The sequence below is a fragment of the Saccopteryx bilineata genome, chromosome 11 (genome assembly GCF_036850765.1).
Source record: "Saccopteryx bilineata isolate mSacBil1 chromosome 11, mSacBil1_pri_phased_curated, whole genome shotgun sequence".
Classification (NCBI taxonomy): domain Eukaryota; kingdom Metazoa; phylum Chordata; class Mammalia; order Chiroptera; family Emballonuridae; genus Saccopteryx; species Saccopteryx bilineata.
This window is the reverse complement of record NC_089500.1, coordinates 76,033,021-76,056,782: the sequence shown is the minus strand read 5'-3', so window position 1 is coordinate 76,056,782 and position 23,762 is coordinate 76,033,021. Positions and strand designations below refer to the sequence as shown.

General features: G+C 50.5%; 2 protein-coding genes across 3 annotated transcripts in view; one reads left to right on the top strand and one right to left on the bottom strand.

Annotated features, from left to right (window-relative positions):
* Positions 1-6,345: 6,345 nt before the first annotated feature.
* Positions 6,346-22,405, bottom strand: EXTL2 (exostosin like glycosyltransferase 2). Its single transcript, XM_066247168.1, has 5 exons — positions 21,374-22,405; positions 18,909-18,977; positions 12,391-12,821; positions 11,703-11,773; positions 6,346-7,965 (listed from the first exon to the last, which is right to left on the bottom strand). Exons 2-5 carry the CDS (start codon positions 18,911-18,913, stop codon positions 7,477-7,479), a joined length of 996 nt encoding a protein of 331 aa, XP_066103265.1. The 5' UTR covers positions 18,914-18,977; positions 21,374-22,405; the 3' UTR covers positions 6,346-7,476.
* An 80-nt stretch (positions 22,406-22,485) lies between these two features.
* Positions 22,486-23,762, top strand: part of SLC30A7 (solute carrier family 30 member 7) — a 73,272-nt gene continuing 71,995 nt past the window's right edge. Inside the window, exons 1-2 of one of the 2 annotated variants that reach the window (XM_066247166.1) lie at positions 22,486-22,752; positions 22,967-23,068. In XM_066247166.1, the coding sequence (XP_066103263.1) occupies positions 22,673-22,752; positions 22,967-23,068 (182 nt within the window). In that variant the 5' untranslated portion in view covers positions 22,486-22,672. The remainder of the gene's footprint in view (positions 22,753-22,966; positions 23,069-23,762) is intronic. The other variant, XM_066247167.1, reaches the window with a different exon arrangement.

Below are 23,762 nucleotides of genomic sequence, written 5' to 3'. Positions count from 1 at the left end.
GAACAGGTCCGTGGCCCAAAAAAGGTTGGGGACCACTGATGTAGGGAACGTTCATCGTCAGGACAGGTGAAAATATTAGGCGAGTATTAATTTGAAAAGCAATGGGATGTGAAGAAGTGTCAGCTTTTCAAAGACGAGTATGTGACACCTGCTGGCCAAATGGTGTAATTCCCCTCCCCAAAGAGATGGTGCGTGATGCAGTGAAAATTCTTATTATTAACTCTGCTTCTCTACCAAAGGCTTTACGTATCCAACCTGCCTTTTCCTTTAATAGCCAACACGGGGGTAGATCTTATGGAACGATACATCTAGTCCTTTGTTTAGTTTTTCTAGCTTGAGAAGTTCAAGAAAGTTCAAGAATTTAAATACTGAATGCAGTTTCTTAAAGGGTGAGTTAACTAAGATGCCTTGCTCAAGGTCACACACAAGGGGGGGGGGGGGCAGCCAACTAACAGGCGAGTCCCTGGCCAGAGATCCCCGGGCAAGGGTCCAGGCTGTGAGCTTCTCTGCTGTCTCCTGTTTGTGGTCTCATACATTTTACTACCAATGCATTTTTAATATTTTCTATGTGCCTAATGTCTTTGACTTAAAACGATTTTTAACTTAAAAAAGCAACCATCTGCCAGCCAGTGAGATTTCACCACATCATATTAGCTCCACTTCCCTAGAGGGACCCCTTTAAATATCTCCCACGCGGTTTAATCCTTGTGACTTCCCTGGCCTCCCTCTCCTCCATCTTTCTTTCTTCGGGGCCAGGGAACCTCGCTGGGCGGGATGCGCTGTACTCAGTAAAGCCTTTTGTTATTCCATACTCGGTGGCTCTGGCCCCTTCCTTCCTTCTCGCCGGGAAAAATACCTTACAGAACCCACAACCTTCACATTTCCATACAGCTCGCTAACCAACCGAGTTATCCAGCCAGAGTGTCTTTTACTTTTTTTTTTTTTTTGAAAAGTCTGCCTTATCGACGTAAACTTTACATGAAATGAAAATTCATCAATGTTGAGAGTAGAGATGAGTTTCAGCGAATGGATAGTCACATCATGGCCACCACCACCACACCGCCACACACCACCACCATCACCAAAGATCTAGAATATTTCTATCAGCCCCTTTATTTCCCTCCTGCTCTTTGGCCGTCAAACCCCTCCTCCCCACCCCGCCCCGCCCCGCCCCCAGGTCCCCAGCTCCCTGCAACCACTGACCTGCTTTCTGTCCGTGTAGTTTGTCTTGTCCAGAATGTGACACACGTGGAGTCACGTGGCACGCAGCCTTGTGAGCCGCCTTTCTCACGCGGCTACTTGTATCCGCAGTCTGCCCCATGTTACCCCCTGGGCAGCATTCAGCTACGTGGAGGAACCCCCACGTGTTCATCCTTCAACCACCTGATGGCAATTTGAGTTGTGCTCAGCCTTCCATGGTGAAGAATAAAGCCTCTATAAACACTGCGGGCCGGTCTCTGGGGCAAATGCTCAGGCACCGGGCGGTAGCCTACATGCTAGTTGCTCATTTAGAATGCTATAAAAAACCGGCTTTTGCTTTTTAAATTAATTTTATACATGTGTTTAAAATTTTATCCTTATTTCAGTTTAATTCTAGTCATGTCCTACATCATTGTCGGGAAGACCTTTTGTACAAAATAGAGCTTTAACTCCATGTATAACAAGAACCCCCCCCCCCCCCCCCCAGCAACGAAGGGCCCCTTCAACCCAGGGTCAGGAGTTAGCCTTGTTACAGGAGTGGGACATCGTACCACCAGACGAGGACAGGCTTGGGATCCTCTGCGGCCTGTCACTCTGACTTGCTGTGAAACCTTGACTTATAAGGCAAGTTACATAACCTCTCCGAATGTCAGTTATTAAGTCCTCAAATGTGGGCGGCGCAGGTATCTGCATCGCAGGCTGTTACACGGAGGATGCGGGGTAACGCGAGAGTTTCTCACGGAGCCGGCGCGGCTGTTACTGCCGACGGAGTAACGACTTTCGCTAAAGAGCAAGGGCTATGTTCTACAAAAACAAATGGTGTTCCACCACAGGTGCTGTGGGACTCGTTAGGAATTAACGTGTTTCTTCAGCGGTTATAACTCTGTCACACCCAGAGACAAATGGGTTTCCCCTGGGCTCGCGTGTCTAGGATGTGTGAGTTCTGAAAACACCGTTATATTGATACTTACACATTACCGCAGATTAGCATTTTGTACTCAATTTCAGATAGTGTCTTTTCTGGGACACTGGAAATGCTGTTGTCACCTAGTCCTAGAGTATAATAACCATCTCACGTTTGACTTATACCTTGTGTAATAGGATGTCCCTCGGCAAGGGCCCGTTTTATCTTCACTTTGGAAGGATTAATGTTTGTCTATAGCTCCACGGAAGATATTCCTAATCAAAACCACCGACAATAGGTTCCTAATTTTGCTATTTTAAGGTTATTTCACTCCGTTTACAATGGCGAGTTAATCTGCCCCAAACATTTGTTAACTGGGCTGCACTGACATCTGCTGGTAAAGACAGTAAGTTCCCCCAAAACAGAATCCATAGAAGCAGATGTTTTAGTCATTACCACATGTACCGTATTTCCCCATGTAGAGGACGCTCCCCTGTATAAGATGCACCTTAATTTGGGGGCCCGGAATTTGGAAAAAAAAAATGTATTACATAAAGTTACTGAACTCAAGTTTTATTCATCATAAAATTCATACAACTCCTCATCACTGTCAGAACTCCCATCCATTAGCTTATCCTCATCTGTGTCTGATGACGAATCACCGTTTTCAACAATGAGCGCAAAAAAGTGGGAAATGCAAGTAAAAAATCTACAACCACTGTATATGACACACCCAGTAAGTAGATCCCAATTTTTTTTTAAAAAGTTGCATCTTCTACATGGGGAAATACGGTATTTGTATACTTGGTAAAACTAAACAAAAACTTAAGGCTGCACCTGTTCATTTCTGACTCCGGTTCAGTGTGGTCCCAGCAGCCTGTGCCCCTCCCCCCCCCACTCTCTCTGGGATCTTCCTAGAGGCCGTGGCAACAAGGAGCTTGGCTAAGGAACGAAACCTCTTTTAAATCATAGCCCCTTCAGGCCACTGTGTCCCACGGAGCAGTGCCACCACCATCATCTTCTGCTGTATCCGTCCCATCACCATCAGGCCTTTTGGTCCTACAATTGCAGGACAGCCGTGATGTTGATTGAGTCAGAGTCCTGGGGAGACGGGGCTGAGGGTGGGGGGAAGGCAGTAAGCTCAGCAGAGCTCCACCCCAGGGGTTGTTTTTCCTTGTCAGTGGGTCTCACACAGCTCCTTTAAAACCTGCATATTCGCTATTCCGATTTAGGGTCCCAGAATTTTACCACCGGGAAGGAATTTACTATTTAGCCCGTTCACCGCTTTGTTTTGCAGATGGGGAACCGAGACCCAGATAAATGTACATAACCCGTCCCCTCGCTGATGGGAGAAGAATGTTTCCTGATTTTCCCAGTCCAGGGTTCTTTCCGGCAACAGTTGTCTTCACGAACTTTTTACTAAGTTTATTGTTTAAACCAAAAATAATTGCACACGCATCAGTAGGACTTGAGAATCTATGTTCAGCTTCCCTTAACTCAACCATCTGACTTTAACTAGAAATGTGTTATTAAAATACACCCTGTATTATGTAATGTTGTTCTTGTGGTGCTTCAGAAACATGTATTTATTCACAGCTGCCTTCCCCTGAAACTGAAGTTCCATGTCTACTTCTTCAGATGTAAAAAGGCACGAGAAGAAGAAGAAGAAGAAAAAAAAGGAGTAAGCAATAAACCTTAACCAGGGACATTTCTGTTTCTTTGATCAGATTTGGGGTCACAGAATTATGTGACCAATTATTACTACAACATGTCTATGCATCATGCCGTGTGAAACCGAAAGCAACCAGGGAAATTGTGGGGCAGGTATTTTCACCTTCTCGGCAGATAAGAAAGTCACGTGGAGTCAGGACTCAGTACAGGTTTCCAATGCGTCAGATGTTCTTTGTAGTCCATCCCCAGTAAGAATATTTTTGAAAATATTTGCGTTTTACACTGAGAAAGTCTTCATGAAAGGAGAAAAGGAGGAAGGGAAGAAAGGGGAGGAGGGGGGGAGGAGAGAGAGAGAGAGAGAGAGAGAGAGAGAGAGAGAGAGAGGACCCTTAGTAGAATGAAAGCTGGTTTAGGAAACAGTGTGGGGTAGAGGATCTCACCATATAAGCCGCAGCGCCCAGTGAGACCTGGAATCTCCACTTCCTCTTCCGTCACGGCGACACCCTCCACTCCATCCCTTCCCCTACCTCCCACCCTTTCCACTACCACTAAAAGTGCATGTAGGTGCCCGCATACGAACACACACACACACACACACACACACACACATTTAGCTGCTCCTGCTCTTGGGGTCACAGCCCAGGTCCTTGCGAAAGAACAAGCATTTTTTTTTTGTGGCTTTATAATGTCTTATTCCCAGGACCAGCAAAGGGTCAGCAATTCATTAGCCTACACTCAAGCCTGGGAGGAAGGCTTCAGGAAGCACTTTAAACCTTTTATTTGACAGCTGAATGACTCTTCTCAGCCTTCTTAACACCGAGTTCTCAACATAGCCCAAATCCTTCCGAGGCCTGCATCGTGCGAGTATTTTGTTTGCGGGAAAATAATTGAAAGAAAATGTTAGGTGCTAGGCAATGTTGGAAAGTCTGAAGGGGAAACAGGTGCTCTCAGATGTGATAACAATGTAGCTATGGCAACACTGCCGGATGCATGTAGCAATATGTATCAAACACTCCAAAAACACTCATACAACCAGACAGATTCAGGCACTAAAGGTCTTGGCCTGGGTTTTAAAGAAATCATTATAGTCTCAAAGATGTCTGTGCAAGTCAAGGACATACGTTCCCAAAAATTGTTGTAATAGTAAAAAAATATCCAATAAAATGGTAAGATGACTCATTCTATAGATTATGGTTTATCTAGCCAATGAAATACCAAATAAATCATATTCTTTACAATAGGTGCCTGGAGAAGTCGAGAGGACTAGACATTGTTAATGTGGTTTGGGGCTTTAATTTCTTCTTGATGCTGTTCTGAATGTGCCATAATTGCTACAACATGTATGCCATCATGTTTTAATAAGAAGACAAAGGGCATCTGAAATAAAACGAAAACTGTCACGGCTCTCTGCCCGTTGTTATGTAGAAACAACTTCCCGAATGTCACCTGGTGGGTCTGGGACCTTTCTTATACCTAGGTGGTGAGTTGTACAATTAACTGCACTTATTATCAATGTCACATCCCAACAGATTCATGTATCGACCACTTTAAAAGGGGAAGGCACTGAGCTCTATTGACACAGCTCTCTCCTTCATTCCTTAAAACCCCCAGGTAGACATGACTCTCACTCTGGCAGGTGAGAGGCTCTGAGAGGCTAAGTAAAGAGATGTCAGAAGGGTGTGAGGCCAAGGGCCCCACTGCACAGTAACCCTCAGCTACACCCTTCCTGGCCCGGGCTCAGGCCCGAGCTTACTAAGAGCTGTGCCCAGGAAGACGGTGTTAGCAGAATCCCAGCTTCACTGTAAACAGACAGTACTTCACTCTGTTTTCGTGTTTGCCCTGTAATACCTGAAAAACATGGCACAATTAACTAAGTGATGCTTAAGATAAGTTTAAGAGCACAAAATGGAAAAAAGAAATCTGGGAATATTTACCCACCAAGGAATGTTAGCTAATGCCTTTCTCTGCCTTACCCTGAGCAGAGTATTAGAACACTATTTAGAAATTTGAAAAAATACCATTCACAACAACATGAATCCGCTTAATTAACACAGAACACCTGAATGGTAAAAGGGTATTTTATTTATCTGACAGTGCGATCCCAAGAGCCGAAAAATCACTACCAAGTCTGGACAAAGCAGGTAGTTAACATCATAGATTTTAGTGAGGTCCCGTGTTCTGCTGGTTTTATCGGACTGCATTAACTCGCACATACACACACGCCAATGTACAGAAGTGACACACACTGAACTAACTGCACAAAGAGCTTATCGCTGGGACATAAGCCAGGTTATCACGTTTTCACAGTTTTTTAATTGTGAGAATATAATGGCATTATGGGTGGGGGTGGGGTGAAGAGGAAGAAGAGGAGGAGGAAAAAGAGGGAGAGGAGGAAGAAGAAGAAGAAGAGGAGGAAAAGGAAGAAGAGGAAGAGGAGGAGGAAGAGGAGGAGGAAGAGGAGGTGGAGGAGTAGGAGGAAGAGGAAGAAGAGGAAGAGGAGGAAGAGGGGGAGGAAGAGGTGGAAGAGGAGGAAGAAGAGGAAGAAGAGGAGGAAAAAAAGAGGAAGAGGATGAGGAGGAAAAGGAGGAGGTGGAGGAGGAAGACAGAGTTGCCGCCAGTAATGACAAGGACCAAACACACACCATGGAACAGACACTAGTTCATACAGCAGAGGCAACTTAGGACTCAGCTAGTGCAGACACCCTGCAGTTCTCTGCTACGACTCGGATCTCCTTCTTTTCTGTGGAGCTATATAGTCAACATTTCATAGTGGTGAACAGTGCCTTAGATCTTTTTTGAGAAATAAAAGTTCTCCACGCAAGACACTGACTTTGTGTATACCCACACCACTCTTTAGTGTCTATGAGCTGCCGATGTACCAATAGTAAGCATCTTTTGATGCTAAGGGCTTTCACTTCTGCCCATTTTTACTCAACATTCTTTCAGAAGACTTATTTTACACACATTTCTTAAACAACACATAGTTTGCATGAAATACAGGACTTGATGTACAATCGCAAGGTCAGGTTCAGGGACAAGTTGCATATAAACACGTCAGCTGCGCTTTTCTGCGATCCCCGCAATGTTGGCGAGAATCAAGCAAAACGCCAGCCATCCTTCAGCTCTGAAATGGACCCTTGCGGCTGCAGCAGACTCATCCCCAGCCTGCTAGCAGAGCACCACGCTGCACTGAATCCAGGCCGGTCCGTCTGGGAAGGGCTGGCAGGGAGGGCCGCGGGGACACTCTGAGTCACCAGAGGTCGCTGTGTTGACGCGGGAGGGAGGCTAGTCTCTCCTCACATGGCTTTTCCCTACAGCACAGGCTTTTGCTGAAGAGGCATCTCAGGCCCAAAGTGAAAGCGACCATCCTTGAGTGAAATAGCTTGTTCTCAAGTCCTGAGACACAAACGCCAGCAGCCAAAGAAACTGAAGGCGGGTCTCGGAAGGTAAACAACCAAGCGCAGGCGCGGGAGTTACATCCTCACCTCCGCGGATGGAGGCCCCCCACACGCAGGCTACCCGGCCTCCTGGGACTTGCGGTTCACATAACTTCTACACCCTAGACGCACTGTACACTTCTTCCTTCGTAGAGACTTTTGGAGTGGATAAAAGTTCATGATGTTGCTTAGAAAAACGAAACAATCAACCACAGAGTGTGGAGAAGCGACTCAGGTCCTCCGCGGTCCCGCGTCTGCCGGACCTCACACCTTACTCCTGTGGTTGGCGTAGGGGAAGCCGAACTGGGAGACCATGAGGTTGGAGTACTGCAGGGGCATGCCGTCGTAGAGGCGGGCCAGCTTGTTGACGCAGTGCGACCTCTGCAGGAAGTGCTCGGCCCGGTGCCACAGGCCCGCGTGGCCCCCGCTGCTCTCCTTCTCTAAACTGCCCATGTTGACGGGCTTCACAAACAGCCCCGAAGCCTTCCCGGTGTGCCGGGCGACGAGGAAGTTCATGGCGATGTCGTCGCAGTTCTGCGTCTCGTCTATCAGCGCGTGGACGGCCGCCGGCTGCCTCTGGAAGAGGTCCAGGTATTTGCTGCTGAAGAAGGAGGCGCCGATCAGCACCATGGAGTACTGGTCCCCGTCCCCCGAGCCTGGGGTCTGCAGCTCAAATCCTCCGTAGCTGTAGACGCCGGACGCCGTCGAGACGTGCTTTCTCGGCACAAACCCTACGATCTGATCAGGAAATTGCTGAACAGATGGGAGAAAGAACAGGGAAGTGGGATATTTCTTTAGCACAGACATGGTGAAAAAGGCACTGAATTATTACAGGGAGAATGAAACGAATTTGCCGACTTTGTTTTATTCCTGGTTTCATCTAGTTCCAGGCAACCCGTCCATCCCCGTCTTGATGAGTTGACAGGTCGAATTCTACCGCCACCCAGATCTCTAACCTCACAGACGTTCTCTGCACTCAAACATTATCAGATATTGATAAACTCTAGTCACCAAAGAGTCTGGTTCTTCAAAGCTTTGCTTCATAGAGGTTGACTGTGTGAGCACTATTTGTTCTAGGACAGGGGTCCCCAAACTATTTACACAGGGGCAGTTCACTGTCCCTCAGACCGTTGGAGGGCCGCCACATACAGTGCTCCTCTCACTGACCGCCAATGAAAGAGGTGCCCCTTCTGGAAGTACAGCGGGGCTGCAGTTGGGGACGCCTGTTCTAGGAGATAAGGCATAATGTGATTATTATGGAAAACTGTTCTCTCTTAAATATAAAATTATGGAGCTACGTGTAGTGTATGCTGTTACTGTTTCCCCACGTTGATGCTGATGTTCCTGAAACTTCAGTGTTGGTTTTAGACAGTGTGATATTTTTATCCCTTTTCAGCCTGGGGTTTCCTCTTTAAAAACACAAATATATATACAAAATGAGATGTGTCAGGATGATTGAAGAAAGGATAGAAATAAAACAATAATATTAAAGTGAGAGCGACTAAAATAAAAAAAATAATTGGCAAACTGAAGAAAACCAGTAATGTATATCAAAGAGGTAAGAACTTATGGGGCTGGAAGGGTTCGTTTAAGTTCATAAATAATTTGAGTTTCACTCATTTACAGACACTAAACTAGGAATACATACACACACACACACTCAGGCTGGGTCACTTCTCATTTCAAAGTATGCACAGAAAAGAGCTCTACTGGAAGTCACCTCACAATGACCTGATCATAAACCCCTAACCGGGCAGGTCACAGTGGGCAGCCCCGCCCTAGGCCTGTAACTTCTTTAGTGAAAGGTCCATCTTTGCCTTAAGCTGGCCCTGTCCATGGTTATGTGCATCTAGGTGAATACACCTTTGAAATAAGCAAAACCACCCTGCAGGGAGCACATGACCTAAACTACCCTCTAATCCCCAATCCGTTGTGGGGCCCTGACCTCCTTTTCCTTAAGAGTGTCAAATGAAAAATGACAACAGCCAATACAACAATATCTATCTGGTGTGGATGAAGCAAAATTATCCCTCCCCCCCCCCCTTTTTTTGGTCAAATCGACAAAAGAATCTAGTTTTGGTGTGCCATAGAACTTCAGGGGTCCGTTTCTGTGTGCCGTGAGATGGAAGGGCCGACTCTGGCCACTGCCAGCCCAGCCCTGCATCCTCTCCCGCCCTCCTCACTTCACGACGCACGAGCGCAGCTGCAAGCTGCATTCCAGGAAGCATTTCCCTCCGTCTGCTGAGCCCTGGCTTCCAGGCATGTTCTCTGTTTGGCTCAAATGAATTTTATAAAAATTTGTGACAGGTCTGGACGTTCTAACACTGACAAAAGAATTCAGAGTCCAGAAAGGGCACAGCGTGCTGGGCAGACAAGGCGCTACCAGGCTGTGAGGAGGGTGCCAGTGCGGGGAGGGGTCACGGGGTGACAGCACTGCTGCTGGGAGGTGACCGGACGGCCAAGGGAGGGGCAGAGAGGCTGGGGGCTTCTGAGGGGACAGACCGTTTCTGCACAGTCGAGGGGGGATGGCAGACAGTGCAGCGATGGGCAGAGGGGAAGCAGAGAGCCCCAGAAGGGGAGGCGTGGTGCGAGGGAAGGCAGACCGGGGTCTGGCCTTGCTGTCTCTGTCCCACGGCCTCACCCTGTGCGGGGCACCATGGGTCAGGTCACCCTGTGCAGGGCACCGTGGCGGTGAGCGTCAGGGGTCAGGTCACCCTGTGCGGGGCACCGTGGCGGTGAGCGTCAGGGGTCAGGTCACCCTGTGCGGGGCACCGTGGCGGTGAGCATCAGGGGTCAGGTCACCCTGTGCGGGCACCATGGCGGTGAGCGTCAGGGGTCAGGTCACCCTGTGCGGGGCCCCATGGCGGTGAGCGTCAGGGGTCAGGTCACCCTGTGCGGGACACCGTGGCGGTGAGCGTCAGGGGTCAGGTCACCCTGTGCGGGCACCGTGGCGGTGAGCGTCAGGGGTCAGGTCACCCTGTGCGGGGCACCGTGGCAGTGAGCGTCAGGGGTCAGGTCACCCTGTGCGGGGCACCGTGGCGGTGAGCGTCAGGGGTTAGGTCACCCTGTGCGGGCACCGTGGCGGTGAGCGTCAGGGGTCAGGTCACCCTGTGCGGGCACCGTGGCGGTGAGCGTCAGGGGTCAGGTCACCCTGTGCGGGGCCCCGTGGCGGTGAGCATCAGGGGTCAGGTCACCCTGTGCGGGGCACCGTGGCGGTGAGCGTCAGGGGTGAGGTCACCCTGTGCGGGGCCCCGTGGCGGTGAGCGTCAGGGGTCAGGTCACCCTGTGCGGGGCACCGTGGCGGTGAGCGTCAGGGGTCAGGTCACCCTGTGCGGGGCACCGTGGCAGTGAGCGTCAGGGGTCAGATTGCCGTGGCAATGTATTACAATTGTTCTTGATGTTTTTATGAAACCTTAAATCATATTTACCCATCTTTAATTATGGTCTACTCGCATTGTTCTGATTAACCACAGTCCTCATATTCCCCCTCACCCAACCCCCATGTCCCCAAACCTGACATTTTAGAGGGATTGATTTTTTTTTTTTTTACCTGAAATAGAAATCTCACAGCTGGAGTGCTACATTAGAACTTTTTGCCTAAGAAGCTTTTACTTACAAGGCAGAAAACACTGCTGATATGGAAAATGTGTGCTGACCAGTGCAGAGGCGTGAAGTTAAAACTGACGTCTGGAGATGGTGAAATCTGCAAAGTCTGTGAGCAGACACCAGGAATCCCTAATGGCGTTCTACCCCAAGAGGCTAATTAAGCAGGGTCACTGTAGTGAAAGTTAGACCAACCATTAGGTAGCAGAGTACCTACAATAAATGTCTGACAGGGTTTCCGAGTGTTTGCATGCAGTCTGGCTCAGGTAACCGTCGTGCAAGCCCCCTGTCACCACGTGTCCAGCAGGAGAGGGCTGTTTCGAGAACAGCGGAGTAGTGAGCAGGCTGTCCCCGCTTACCAAAGCCCGGATTCAGGAAGAAAACAATCCATCCTGCCTCCGCATGGGAGCACACAGAATTACTCATCTCTGAATAGTGACCTCGGAATCAGGATTGGATTTTGTGGCTGTAATAAATGCTTTCTTTTAACGAACTTTACTCCCACTATTAATGCAAAGGTGTGCCTCTCACTGAGACGCATGTCTGTGGCCTGGCAGCACACACCTGCGGATTCCAGCCTTCGCCGCGGCACACGCCCGGCCTCCTCCACACTGCTCTCCAGCAGGTGGTGGCTGGTGGCTCGAGCTCTTCTCCTCGGAGTCCCACATTTAATCAGACATAGGTAAAGGACAGCACGACCTTCAGGTGGGCTCGCCCGGGCACAGGAAATCATGATGACACCCTCCCCTCCCCCGCAAAAGGATCCACCCTTCGGACAACGCTGCCTGCACTGCGTGGGGTGACTCCCGCATCACACCAGCTGCTCTGCTTCAACACCGCAGGGGACTCTATGCGGGCGACTTTGCAAAGGATACCAGCAACCTTACCTGCCAAACGGAGAAAGCAAAAACAAGGTCCTGGGCGCTAATTAGCACGTCATCATCTACCATCAACACCGCTGAAATGAAAAGAGAAACAAAAAAAGTAAGAAAGCCAAAAATGGTTTGGAAAGAAAAACAAAATGAGAAAGATGCACAGGGGGGTCTACAGAGCATCCGAATGAGGTGCTGCCTAACAAAATTCGTCAACAAGACATGCATTCTTGGAAAGACTTATCTAGAAGTCTTTATTTGAACTGTAACTGATTTTTATAACTGTCTGAGGGGGAAATGATCATGTAGTTATCCTCCATCATCACAGAAACCACTGAACCTATAAATAAGTAACACCCAGGTTCTTCAAAGCAAATCATAGCCTCACACAACTGCCATGAATGAAAGGACAAAGCAGGCGGCAGGAGATCCGCAGAGCGCAAGTTAGAGCGTAAGTTCAGGCGCATCTTGCCACTGTCTGGGACGCGACGATCCCCCTGCACCGCCCGAGCCTGTCACAGCTGTGACACCTCCGTGCTTTCCCGCCCAGGACACTGCTTCCCGACGTCCTGGAAACTGTCCCTTACGTTTTTCAAAGTGCTTTCCTGGGATTCAACTTCCCTGATCTCCTGCAGACCCCCGAGACGGCAGGGAGGCCAGACGTCCGCAGGAGGCCCCCCTGCTCGGGCCAGTGGCCACTCACCGCTGGTCTCCAGCTCCGGAAAGGCCTGCAGCCGGTTCCGCATCCTGTTGGTGGCCTGCCGTTTGAAGACCACGGGGACGGGGTGGGGCCCCAGGGAGTCCCACAGCTCCTCGGGGGTCCTCTCCCCCACGTTGTTCCAGACCACGATCACCCGGTGCAGGTGCGGCACGGCCTGGTAGTGGTTCAGCAGCCTCAGCAGCAGGTCGGTCCTGTTGTACGTCTGCATGACCAGCGTGAAGGAGTCCAGGGGGGCCCGGCCCGGGGCTCTGGCTTCCCTACGCGACGACGGGAGCAGCTTGTCGTCTCTGTTGTTGGGGAGGAACGTGGTCAAGGCCCCGGCGACCAGGAGTAGCATGAGGACGACCACCACAGAGATGCGGAGCAGCCGGAGGCCCAGCACCCGGCCGGGGAGTCTGCAGACGGGGCCGCACCTGGAGGAGGGGCGGACACGGGAGGTGAGCGTCCCGCTGGTCAACCTGTTTCGTTTTTGCAGTGGGGAGAGCAAGTAAGCTTATTTTAGCTGGTTATATGTCTCGGTCCTCCCCGCCTCCTTGATGGGCTGGTCTGGCCTAGGATAATCAGGCCCGTGAATAAGCCCTCCCCCACCCCCCCCCAGGGCCTGCTAGCTTGGCAGCTGCAGACTCAATAGCTACACACCACACAGGAAGAGAGGTAAGCAGTGCAGTTTAAAATTTCCCTTCATTTCACTATGAAAAATTTGGAACTGAGATTGTTTTCAAACGGGGTATTTCCCTTCTAGTACATCCATTTATCACACTGCTTTATTGACACATAGGAACCGTATGCATTTAAGGTGTACAATCTGACGTTCTGATATACGAAGACTGCGGTATACTAACTTTATACGGGTATTGATCGACTTACGACCTATGCAACTTATGACCATTCGACTTTACGACCACAATTGCTAGCCACGACTGCTGCCTCAGATGACATCAACGACCCGCAGCCAAGCACCAGTGGCCAGTAGAACATTCCGTACATTTATATATTTTGGTATGTTTTGCCATTGGGAAAATGTTTCCTATGGTATTTTTTTACACCCATATTTTGTATATTTGTATGCACCTGTATTTTGTAATCCTGTATGTTTTGCAAATATTAAACCAGTTGTACTGGTAACGCAGTGTTTTATTTAAACCTGACGAATGTAAAAATAAGAAACAAAATGGGGTAGAGATGATACAAATGGCATAAAATGAACAAAGAAAATTATGATATATAACAATAATGAAAGAAAATTATGATAAAATATGACTTAAAGATTTTTATAACATCATTTCACAGTACTGTACATATAGCCTACTCAGCTTACGACCAAATCGTGTTATGACCGGTCTGTCGGAAACAATCGTGGTCGTAAGTCGAGCTCTGGCTGTATTTACTTTCCGGCAGCCAACTTTTTCCCAGATGAAGGCACGTGCAGAACCCTCACACACAGAGCAGACAGTAATGGCAGCGGCAGCAGCAAACAATGACAGCGCTTTACCGCGGTCCCCGGGTGACCAGCCGGGCGGGCTCTGAGGGTTTGTTCTTAAGCTGAACTCGTGTGTACGTTGAAACAGGTACGTTTACTTACGAAACGCAACTTGACAGATGTGTGTCTTCACACAGCACTTATTTGTACCTTCCTGTGCTTATAAATACTTAAAACCTACAGAACCCCTCTCGCTGGTAGCCCCGGGACTGCTTGTATGACTTACTAGACCCTGGACGATGCGCTCTGCCTGTCACAGTATGTATGGGCTTATCCGTCCAGCCAATTAAACACACAGCTGCTGAGCGTTTACTGAGCGGCCCAGGCTCGGTTCTGTGGTTACACTGCAGGGTAAGACAGTGTCTCTCTGCTCGCAGCAGCAGAGTGGACGGCAGGGAGAGAAACGACCAAGCAAGCAAACTCAAAGACAGTTTGGGATGACGGTCATGACAAGAGATAACCAGAGTGACAAGACAAGTGAGGGCCAGCCGGCGGGGGATCTGGTCAGGGAGTGACAGGGTCTCGTTTCTGTGCTGCTATTATTATACTCATTTATCCGTTTGGATGCTTACAGAGGTTAACGCTCTCAAGATGACTGAGCGATTTAAATACTTTATAATTTTTTTTATTGATTTTAGAGAGGAAGGAAGGAAGGGAGAGAGAGAAAGGAAAATATTGATTTGCTGTTCCGCTTATTTACACACTCATTGCTTGATTTTTGTATGTGCTCAGACCAGGGATCAAACCTGCAAGAAAACGCTCTAACCAACTGAGCTACCCGGCCAGGGCCAAGAAGATGAAACCATTCCGGTAGTGGAGTTAGGGTTTCCTTCCGGGAAAACCTGCTTCGTGGGCTTGGGGGTGTACCGCCCGGCGTCAAGCCCAGGTTCAGCCGAGGATCACGAGGCACTGAGGTCAGCCGTGTGCCCCCCTGGTCCCCGCTGCGCCCGGGGATCCACTGGAGACGCTACGGACAGCAGGTGAACAAGGAGCCGACGAGTGTGGCTTGCACACTCACTGACACACCTTGTCTAATCAAAGCTCCCCATCGGAGAGGTGAGGAGTTGGGTCTCACGGACAGTGTCACAGGGACCCAGGACTCGGACCCCTGGCTCCTTCCGCAGCTCCCCTGCACCCTGGGCTCCATCCGGAGCCCAGCTGGCTGCAGCAGGTCTCTGCCCTCCCTGCGCCTGACCGCAGACGTCACCGCCTCCTCCACAAGCCTCCATCAGCTTCCTCGGTAGGTCCTTATCCTGTATCTTGGCAGCTGGGACATCATATGCATCTCAGCACGTGTCCTAGACCCACTCTACCACTCGTTCAGGTACAAAAGCCAGAAATGAGGAAGAAGGAGGTTCCAAGAAATTTACTTATAAAAACACTGAACACAGAAATCAGGGAAGTTTCTAGACATTTGAAAAATCCCTTTAAGAAAAAAAGAAAAGAAACAACTCTTAGAGCTGGAAAGAACGAGACGTGATTATGCCTGACAACGTCACAGCCTCCCTGTCCTCCCACTCAGGACACCCTCTCCCCGCAGGCTACACCATGGACAGGTGCCCTCGTCTGTTCTCCAGACAGAGAGGACAGGGAGCGAGCAGGAGTCTCACTGCGGATGCACAGCCGTGGCCCGCCCGCCCGCCCGCCACAGAGCCCGTCCCCGCTCCTCTGTGCAGCACGCTCTGTGCCGGTCACTCTCGGCTGCTGGCAACGTCTCCACGTCCGCCCACGCTCCCGACCCCACACCTTGCGGGTCACGTGCGGTGAGGCTTTCACCCCACGGGCCACGCTGAGATTGGGCCATTCAGACAACTAAAACTTGGATCACCTGCCCTGTGCACTGGCTAAGGCTATCAGGGTGAAAGCGACTTGTTTTTTCCACTGACAGCACACACTGGTCTGGATTATGCTGGATAATTCTAGCCTTGTACCTTTCTCCCGGAACTACCAATTCACTGTGGCTATTACGATCGTCGACAGCCCATTTCAATCCTGGCCATTTGAACAGCGTTTTTCAAGCGCCAGTCCATGGACTGGTTTGCGAGAAACTTCGTGCTGGTCTGCCCTGATGTTGTATGAAGGTTACAGATGTTGTATGAAGGTTACAGACCCTGATATTGTAGGAAGGTTACAGACCCAATGACCTCAGTTAATTCGCTTATGCTCAGGGTGATTTCTGCCTTAGCAGTCCCCGAAGTCATTCTGCTATTTTCGCTGATCCCCCAAGCGTAAAAAAGGCTGAGAACCCCTGACTGAGAAGGCTTCGTCCTGCCCTTACATTGAGTTCTGAAGCAATTGTTAAAGCGTGTTGATGAACAGCTACATTTACTACAGGGTCGCATCTGGACGCACAGATGTCGCTGCACCAGGTCACCCCCGGCTGCAAGCCGCAGGGCGAGTTCCCGTGCTGGCTCCACTGAAGGTCAAGTCCCCCTGCTGGCAGCCGGTGAGTGGGCCGCTCCTGTGCTGGTGACCCAGCTCGCAGTCAACAGCAGGGGCAGCGTTGGACACAGGGACCGGGGCCACACCAGTGCCTGTGTCTCCACCCCCCTCCCCTGCTCCACCCTGCCTGCCCAGGTGAAGGCTGCCTAGCAGTCCTGACCTTCTTTTTGCTTTTCCCCTCCAAAAGCCTACGTACGAAAAGCATCACATTCCTTCTCAAGCCTTCTTAGGCAGCTGCTACCAATCACGTAGGTTGGCGTTACCCTCACTGATTAAGAGGAAGTAGTATAAATATCGGGCAGAAAGTCTTTATAAAGCACCACCTCCTGAGTCCAGCCGCTTGTTACTGAGGCTGACAGTGAGGTCCTCTCCACACTATGCTAGAGAAAATCTCCCTCCAGCCTCGCCACCTGCTGCTACAATTACCCATTAATCATAGCAATTGTAGTGGTGATGGTGATGGTGATGATGTTAGGATAGGACCAATCCCATGGACATATATTAAGGCGGAAGGAATGGCCTTATTCCTAAGAGCAACATCTAAGACACGTAGGATCTAAGGAGTCAGTGCATCCTAGGAAAAAAGCCCAGAAGTAGAAAAAGAATTTTTAGCTCAGCACCGTGCCATACAAAGTTAGTTCCCAAAAGGAGTGTAAGTTTATCACTTTTGCCATTCTGCAATACGGTAGCTTTGCATTTGAACTTCTGTTTTAGTCCCAAGAAAATGGAGGGAGGCAAAGCTGTTAGGCAACAGACCCCTGGAATATTCTATGTACACCAGGCATCCCCAAACTACGGCCCGCGGGCCACATACAGCCCCCTGAGGCCATTTATCCGGCCCCCTGCCACACTTCCGGAAGGGGCACCTCTTTCACTGGTGGTCAGTAAGAGGAGCACTGTATGTGGTGGCCCTCCAACGGTCTGAGAACACTGAACTGTCCCCCTGTGTAAACAGTTTGGAGACCCCTGATGTACACAATACTGGTTTCCAGCAACACACTCACACCTGCAAATCACTTCTTCAAGAGGAACAGGTTTTCATAAGCATGATTTATAAACAGTTTGAGATAGCAAGCCTAACATGGAAGCCACTGAGCTTTCTTACATTATTAATTTTTTTTTTCTGAAGTGAGAAGCGAGGAGGCAGACAGACAGACTCCTGCATGCACCCAACCAGAATCCACCCGGCATGCCCACCAGGGGGCGATGCTCAGCCCATCTGGGGTGTTGCTCAGCTGCAATCTGAGCCATTCTAGTGCCTGAGGCAGAGGCCATGGAGCCATCCTCAGCACCCGGGGCCAACTTTGCTCCAGTGGAGCCTTGGCTGCGGGAAGGGAAGAGAGACACAGAGAGAAAAGAGAGGGGGAAGGGTGGAGAAGCAGATGGGCGCTTCTGTGTGCCCTGGCTGGGAGATGGAACCAGGGACTTCCACAAGCTGGGCCAAGGCTCTAACATTGAGCCAACTGGCCAGGGCACTTTCTAATGTTATTAAAGTAAGGTCAAAATATATACATGGCAGACATTAGTCCATCACAAACGTTTATGGGTGTGTGCCACGTGCCAGCCCTAGGGATGGTAACGAGGAGCACATCCACCCCATTTCTGCCTCACACAGCTTAGCGACAACAGTAATGAAAGTTGTCAAACCTCTTCTCCCTTAATGTTACATAATATCTCAAACTGGAAACAAGGGAATTAAAAGATATCCATCTCACTCTGTAGTTGGGACAGCTGACGTTGAGAATATTAAAAGAATTTTCCCCTGAGTCTCCGGAGGAGGGGTAAGTCAGGGAAAACTGCTGAATCTCACACTTGAGCCTCTTTGTATTTTCAGGGTCTTTCTCTATTTTCAGCTTTGTTCTGGTCCACGAGAATATTTCAACTTTACAGGTATTGACTTTACCCTACAATCTGGATTACTATTTCAATAGATAAGGCCTAAAAGAGGCCTCACAGTATTTTCTAACAGACCGTGGCTCACAGAACTTTCGCTTCCAAGGAAACAAAGGTAGCTCTTTAGGGAATACTGTTGCTCTGATAAAAAGACCAGTACTTCCCCCATGTTCACAGAAGCATTGTTCACCATGGCCAAAGGGTGGAGGCAACCCCAGTGTCCAGCAACAGAGGAGCAGATGGACAAGATGTGGTACAGACACACAGTGGAGTATTCTTCAGCTATAAACTAGCAGGGACTTCCGACACATGCTCCAGCATGGATGAACCTTGAGAACATTAATACTTAAACGAAATAACCCAGACGCAAAAAGACAAATGCTCTAGGATTCCACTCGCATGAGGAACCTGGAGCCGTCCATGTCACAGAAACAGAGAGCAGAAGGGTGGCTGCGGGGGGGGGGGGGGGGGGGGGGGGGGCTGGGGGGAGGGGAAGTGGGGAGTTATTTAATGGGTACAGAATTTCTGTTCTGCAAGGTGAAAAAGTTCTAGAGATGGGCTGTTCGATAATGTGAATATACCTAATGCTGCTGAACTACACACTTAAAAATGGGTTCAGATGGCAAATATGCCTATTTTATCACAACCTAAATAGAGCGGCTTAAAAAAAAATCCTGGCGCTTACCTCATCCTGTGATCGTTTCAGCTGTTTTCCTCTGGCTCCAGTAATTGATAGGAACAGGCTCTCTCGATGCTATTAAGGGAAATCAATAAATTTTCTGTGATGTTTTGGTCAATCAGCAGGTAATTAAAAAAAAAAGGTTTTTAATGCCGTTGTCCACAGGCTTTAAATTATTTCTATGAATTAAAACAGGCTATTTTCCGTTTTAAAAATTACACTTAGGCAACGAGGCAGACCCTGCGTTCCCAGGGGTTGGAGCTGATACCGCTGGGTTTTTGTTTTCGTCTTTCTCTTAAGCCTCCAGCAGCCGAGGCTCAGATCATCCCCACTGTCTCCTGGGTTTACACGTTTGGAACCAGAACAGAGATGCCGTCGCGCAAACTCTCTGAACACATGCGCAATTCAGTTTCTACCTGTATTCAGTTTCTGGGTTCCTAAGTATCTGTAGTTTTATCCACCACCATTACTCCTTTTTCCACTAATGACTCACGGGGCATTCAATGTGAAGCATCCAAAAAATCATCGCACCTAAAATAGGGTGGGGGATACATGCCAGGGCTGCTGGCCGAGGAACGACAGATGGCGTCCTTCCTATCCCTGACTGCCGGCTCCCCCAAAGGAGCGGGGCCCCTGGCTGGAGACACGCTTCTGCCTCTTCACCCTCTCCGCTCTCATTTCTCTCAGCCCTCCATCACATGTCTGAAAAGCAGGCCCCCCCGCCCCGCCCGCCCCATATGGTCTGCAGAGTTAACCTAATGCAATTAATTAGTAGGAGATGATATAAACAAATATCAACAGTTCAAAGTAGAGATCCCTCCTCTATCATCTATTTTATAATCTTATAAACCCACTTAAGCTTGTAATATATGAAGGAATTAAGAATCTGGCTGGAGACTTTAAAGATACTGCATCTGTAATGACCATGGGAGAAGAGCTCAAGCGCCACTTTTGACGGTTCCTTTCCTGATACAAGTTACGAGTGGGCACAAGGAGGACGTAGTATGTATCAGAGTCTCACTGAGTGAGGGACATCTCTCCTCACTGTACCAAGGGCAGCTCTGGGCACCTGAACACCACAGTTCTACAAACCTGAACTGATCTGCATGTCTCTAGCCCCGTCCTCACATCAGCCTCTTCTTCCATAAACTCCTCCGGGGAAAGAACATGGGCTTCCCCGGCATTGCAACCCACCTCCCTCTATCCACCCCGTGCCCAGCACAGAACCTAGCACACAGCAGACACTCATGAAATGACTGCTGAATGAATGAAACTAACTTTAGCTTTGATAACATATACTGGTTAACATATATAAATATTATCTCAGGATGGCACAGGAAGTGAGACACAGCCAACCATTTTCCACTCATGGAACTTTTCCGGGTTTAAATAGTATACAATTTATACTTCCAATAAGACGCCTTTGGTGTTGAAGTTGGTAATTATGCCATCCAAGAACGAAAGCTTTGAGTGGCAATGCCACTGAAGGCCTTTCCACTCACAGAAAGCCTATGTTACATATCTGGGGTGGGGAGTAGGGGGGTCAGGGAGTCCTGGGAAACCAACAGAACTGAAATTAAACTTTAATTTCTCCAGCTCATTTTAAAACTATTTGAAAAGGGGTGCTCCAGATTTCTCCATAAACTGGTGGTACAATTTCTCATTTATAGCAGTATAGGATAAAACGCACAATTTCATTGTTTTATTTATTGAATTACGTGGGGTGACATTGGTTAATACAATTACATAGCGTTCAGGTGTACAATTCTAGGATACATCATCTGCATGTTGCATTGTGTGTTCAGCGCCCCAAGTCTCCTTCCATCACCATTTATTCCCCTTTTACCCTCCTCTGCCTCCAAAGAACCCCCTTTCCTGCTGGTAATCACCATACCGCGCAATTTATTTTCAAAGGCAGAATACATTAAGTACAGCTGACCTTGAGTTATGAAAATCAGTTGCTGAAATTTGGTTATTTTTATACATCCTCTCCCCACTAAGTTACATCATACTGAAATAAAGCAGTTTTGTAGAAAAACCCAATTGCCATGCAAATTTTTATCTATCTCTAACCTGGTTTGCATCCATTAACGTCCGAGTAAAAATCAAAGTCTATGACTAATATAAAAGCTTCCGGAGATAGAGAAGTAAATGTTACTGAAAGCATTTCTACGTTTAAGATAAAACACTCGTGAAATACACACTTCAAGAAAGGCAAAGTAAAAATACTCTTTCCAGAACTTAATTTCTGGAATCGAGCTGTTTAGGCAAAGCAGTTTTAATGATCATGAACGTTTTTTTTAAATTCGAGAATAAGTTATACTTTCAAAAATAAAACCACCGACTCACTACCTACTCCCGCTCCCCACCCCCACCCCCCAGCTCCGCCAAAGTTCCAAGAACCGGAGCAAAACATGCATTACCCTCGTTGCAAACATTTTTAACGCGAGGGCGTTTTGCGATTCCCTTACTTCGAGAGCCAAGATCACCGCGGGGCCGCCGGGGCAACGGCTTGCAGCTCGGTCGTCACGGAAGGGAAGGGGTGTTTCGCGTGCTCGTGTGTGTGTGTGTGTGTGTGTGTGTGCGCGCGCGCGCGCTTTCTGACCCCCGCAGCAGCAGCAGCAGCAGCAGCAGCAGCAGCATGCACACCCGTGGCCTCTGCACCACCCGCAGAGCGCGCGCCAGCAGCGAGGACCGTCCCCGCGCCGCCCGCCCCTTGCTGACGTTCCGCTTCCGGCCGAACCGCAGGCCGATCCAGGGAAGCGCGGTTTTCCCGTTCCCAGCCCGCCCCCAAGCCAGCCCTGCTCGGCCCCGTCTCCTCCCCCAGGTAACGCCGTCAGTCACTCATGTGATGCACCAGACCGGCCCCAGTTACAGACCCGGAGAGGCACGCCAAGCAGTGTCCCCACGACCCCGGGCGACCGTCGGCGCCTGGACTGCTCGGCTCTTGCACTTGGCACGGGCGCGCAGGGTCTGCCCGCTGCGGCCCGGGGCGACCAGCGGGTGCTGGCGGGTTGAGTCTGGGGGAGCGGTGCACCAGCTAAAGCCGCGGGCGTCAAGCACGGGCGCGCAGCAGGTCCCAACAAAAGCTCCCGCGGGCGTCGGAACATCCACCCACTGCGGCCCGCGAAGCCGTGCGGAGGACTCCCGCGCTGTGCTCGGGGCGGCTGCGCGGGTCCCGGGGACTAGGGTGCCCGCAAAGCGCACCCGGGGAGACCGTCACTCGCGCCCCCTGCGCAATGGCGGCGGGAGGACACGTCGCCGCCCGCATCCTCGGGCTTGGCTCCCGCTCGCCCGGGATTTAACTCTAACGGGGCACAAGGCGAAAGAGCATGCCCGGGCGCCGCGCGTCCGGGGACTTCTGAGCGAGGCGTCGGGGCGGGGCCAGGGCTCCCAGCCCGTCCACCCCGCAGGATTCTCCACCCGGACGCAGGTGGCGGGGCTCCACCCGATGCCGGCCCCTTAGACCCCGCCGTGCGGCCCGCCAACCGGCTCCGCCCCCCGCGGCCGCTGCGCAACACCCGCCCCGCGCCGGTGCGAGCCCCGCCCACCACCAGGCCCCGCCCCTTTCCCGTCCCAGGACGCGTTGCGCGGCCCGGGCCGGAAGTCGGCGAGTTCCCAGGCGTGTGTCGGTGTCTGTATCTCCCAGTCGCGCGCTGGCCGGGACCATCGCCGGGGATTTCCGTCCGAGGCGTCAGCACTGTCACTACCTCTTCTCACGGAGCCACTTCCAGAGGGGCGCAGACCCGGCCCTTCGCCGGGCACCGAAGATGTTGCCCCTGTCCATCAAGGACGATGAATACAAACCACCCAAGTTCAATCTGTTGGGCAAGATCTCGGGCTGGTTTAGGTGCGGGGTGCCCCGCGCGCGAGGAGCGGGGGTCCGGCCGGAGGGGGCCAGGCCCGGATGAAAGGCTGGCCCGCAGGCCCGGGAGGGCGAGTCGGGAACGCGTCACGTGTGCGGGACGAGGCGTGTGGACCGGGAGGGTCTGGAGAGGGGACCCCGCACCCGGGTCCCCGCGCCCCGCTGACCGTGGGGCTCTACCCTCCTTTGTCGCGCCCAGGTCTATCCTGTCGGACCAGACGTCTCGGAACCTGTTCTTCTTCCTGTGCCTGAACCTCTCTTTCGCTTTTGTTGAACTGCTCTACGGCATCTGGAGCAACTGGTAACCGAAGGGGGAAGGGTTGGGGCGGAAGCCGGGGGTGGCGGACCGGGCGCTGTTTGCTCAGTGCCACGTCGCTCGTCGCCGGCAGGTCCGGTTCTTGCCTGGGCCATCACCTCTGCCGCCCTGTTGCTTTCTCTTCCCCACGGCGGTCTGGCATGAACACACTTCTTCACACGGGGGCCCGTCACGTGCAGCAGTTCTTCAGCTTTGGGTCCCCGCTTTTTCCCCGGAGCTACCCCACTCTGTCAAACAAGGGTGACAAGGCCACTCCGAGGCATTTGGGCAGGTGCAGGGAGGTCCCGACTCTAGCCTCCCGCCTTGCTTTTAAGCATGTTTTTTTGGAACTGGGAGCAACCTGTTCCCTTGTTCCCTGCTTCCGTGGGGGAGTGTCCTTTGCCTGTTTGGGGGCGGGGGAGGTGGTGATGGGGGGAGTGGCATTTGGCTGTCACCCTTAAGATTCCGAGGGGGACTCTCTGAGATGTTCCACTTCATTTGTTCCTAGGTCTTGGAATGCGAAAGAGGTTTATAAAGAGGATGTCTGTGGAGATATGTCATTCTCTTCTCTAATTTTACGCTGAAACTGTCTCATGACTTCCTTCTGGTCTTGACTGCTGTAGAAACGCCCATGTAGTTTTTTCCAAAAGCTGACATCACTTGAGTAGATGGTGTTTGGTGTCACCTTTGGTTTTGTTGT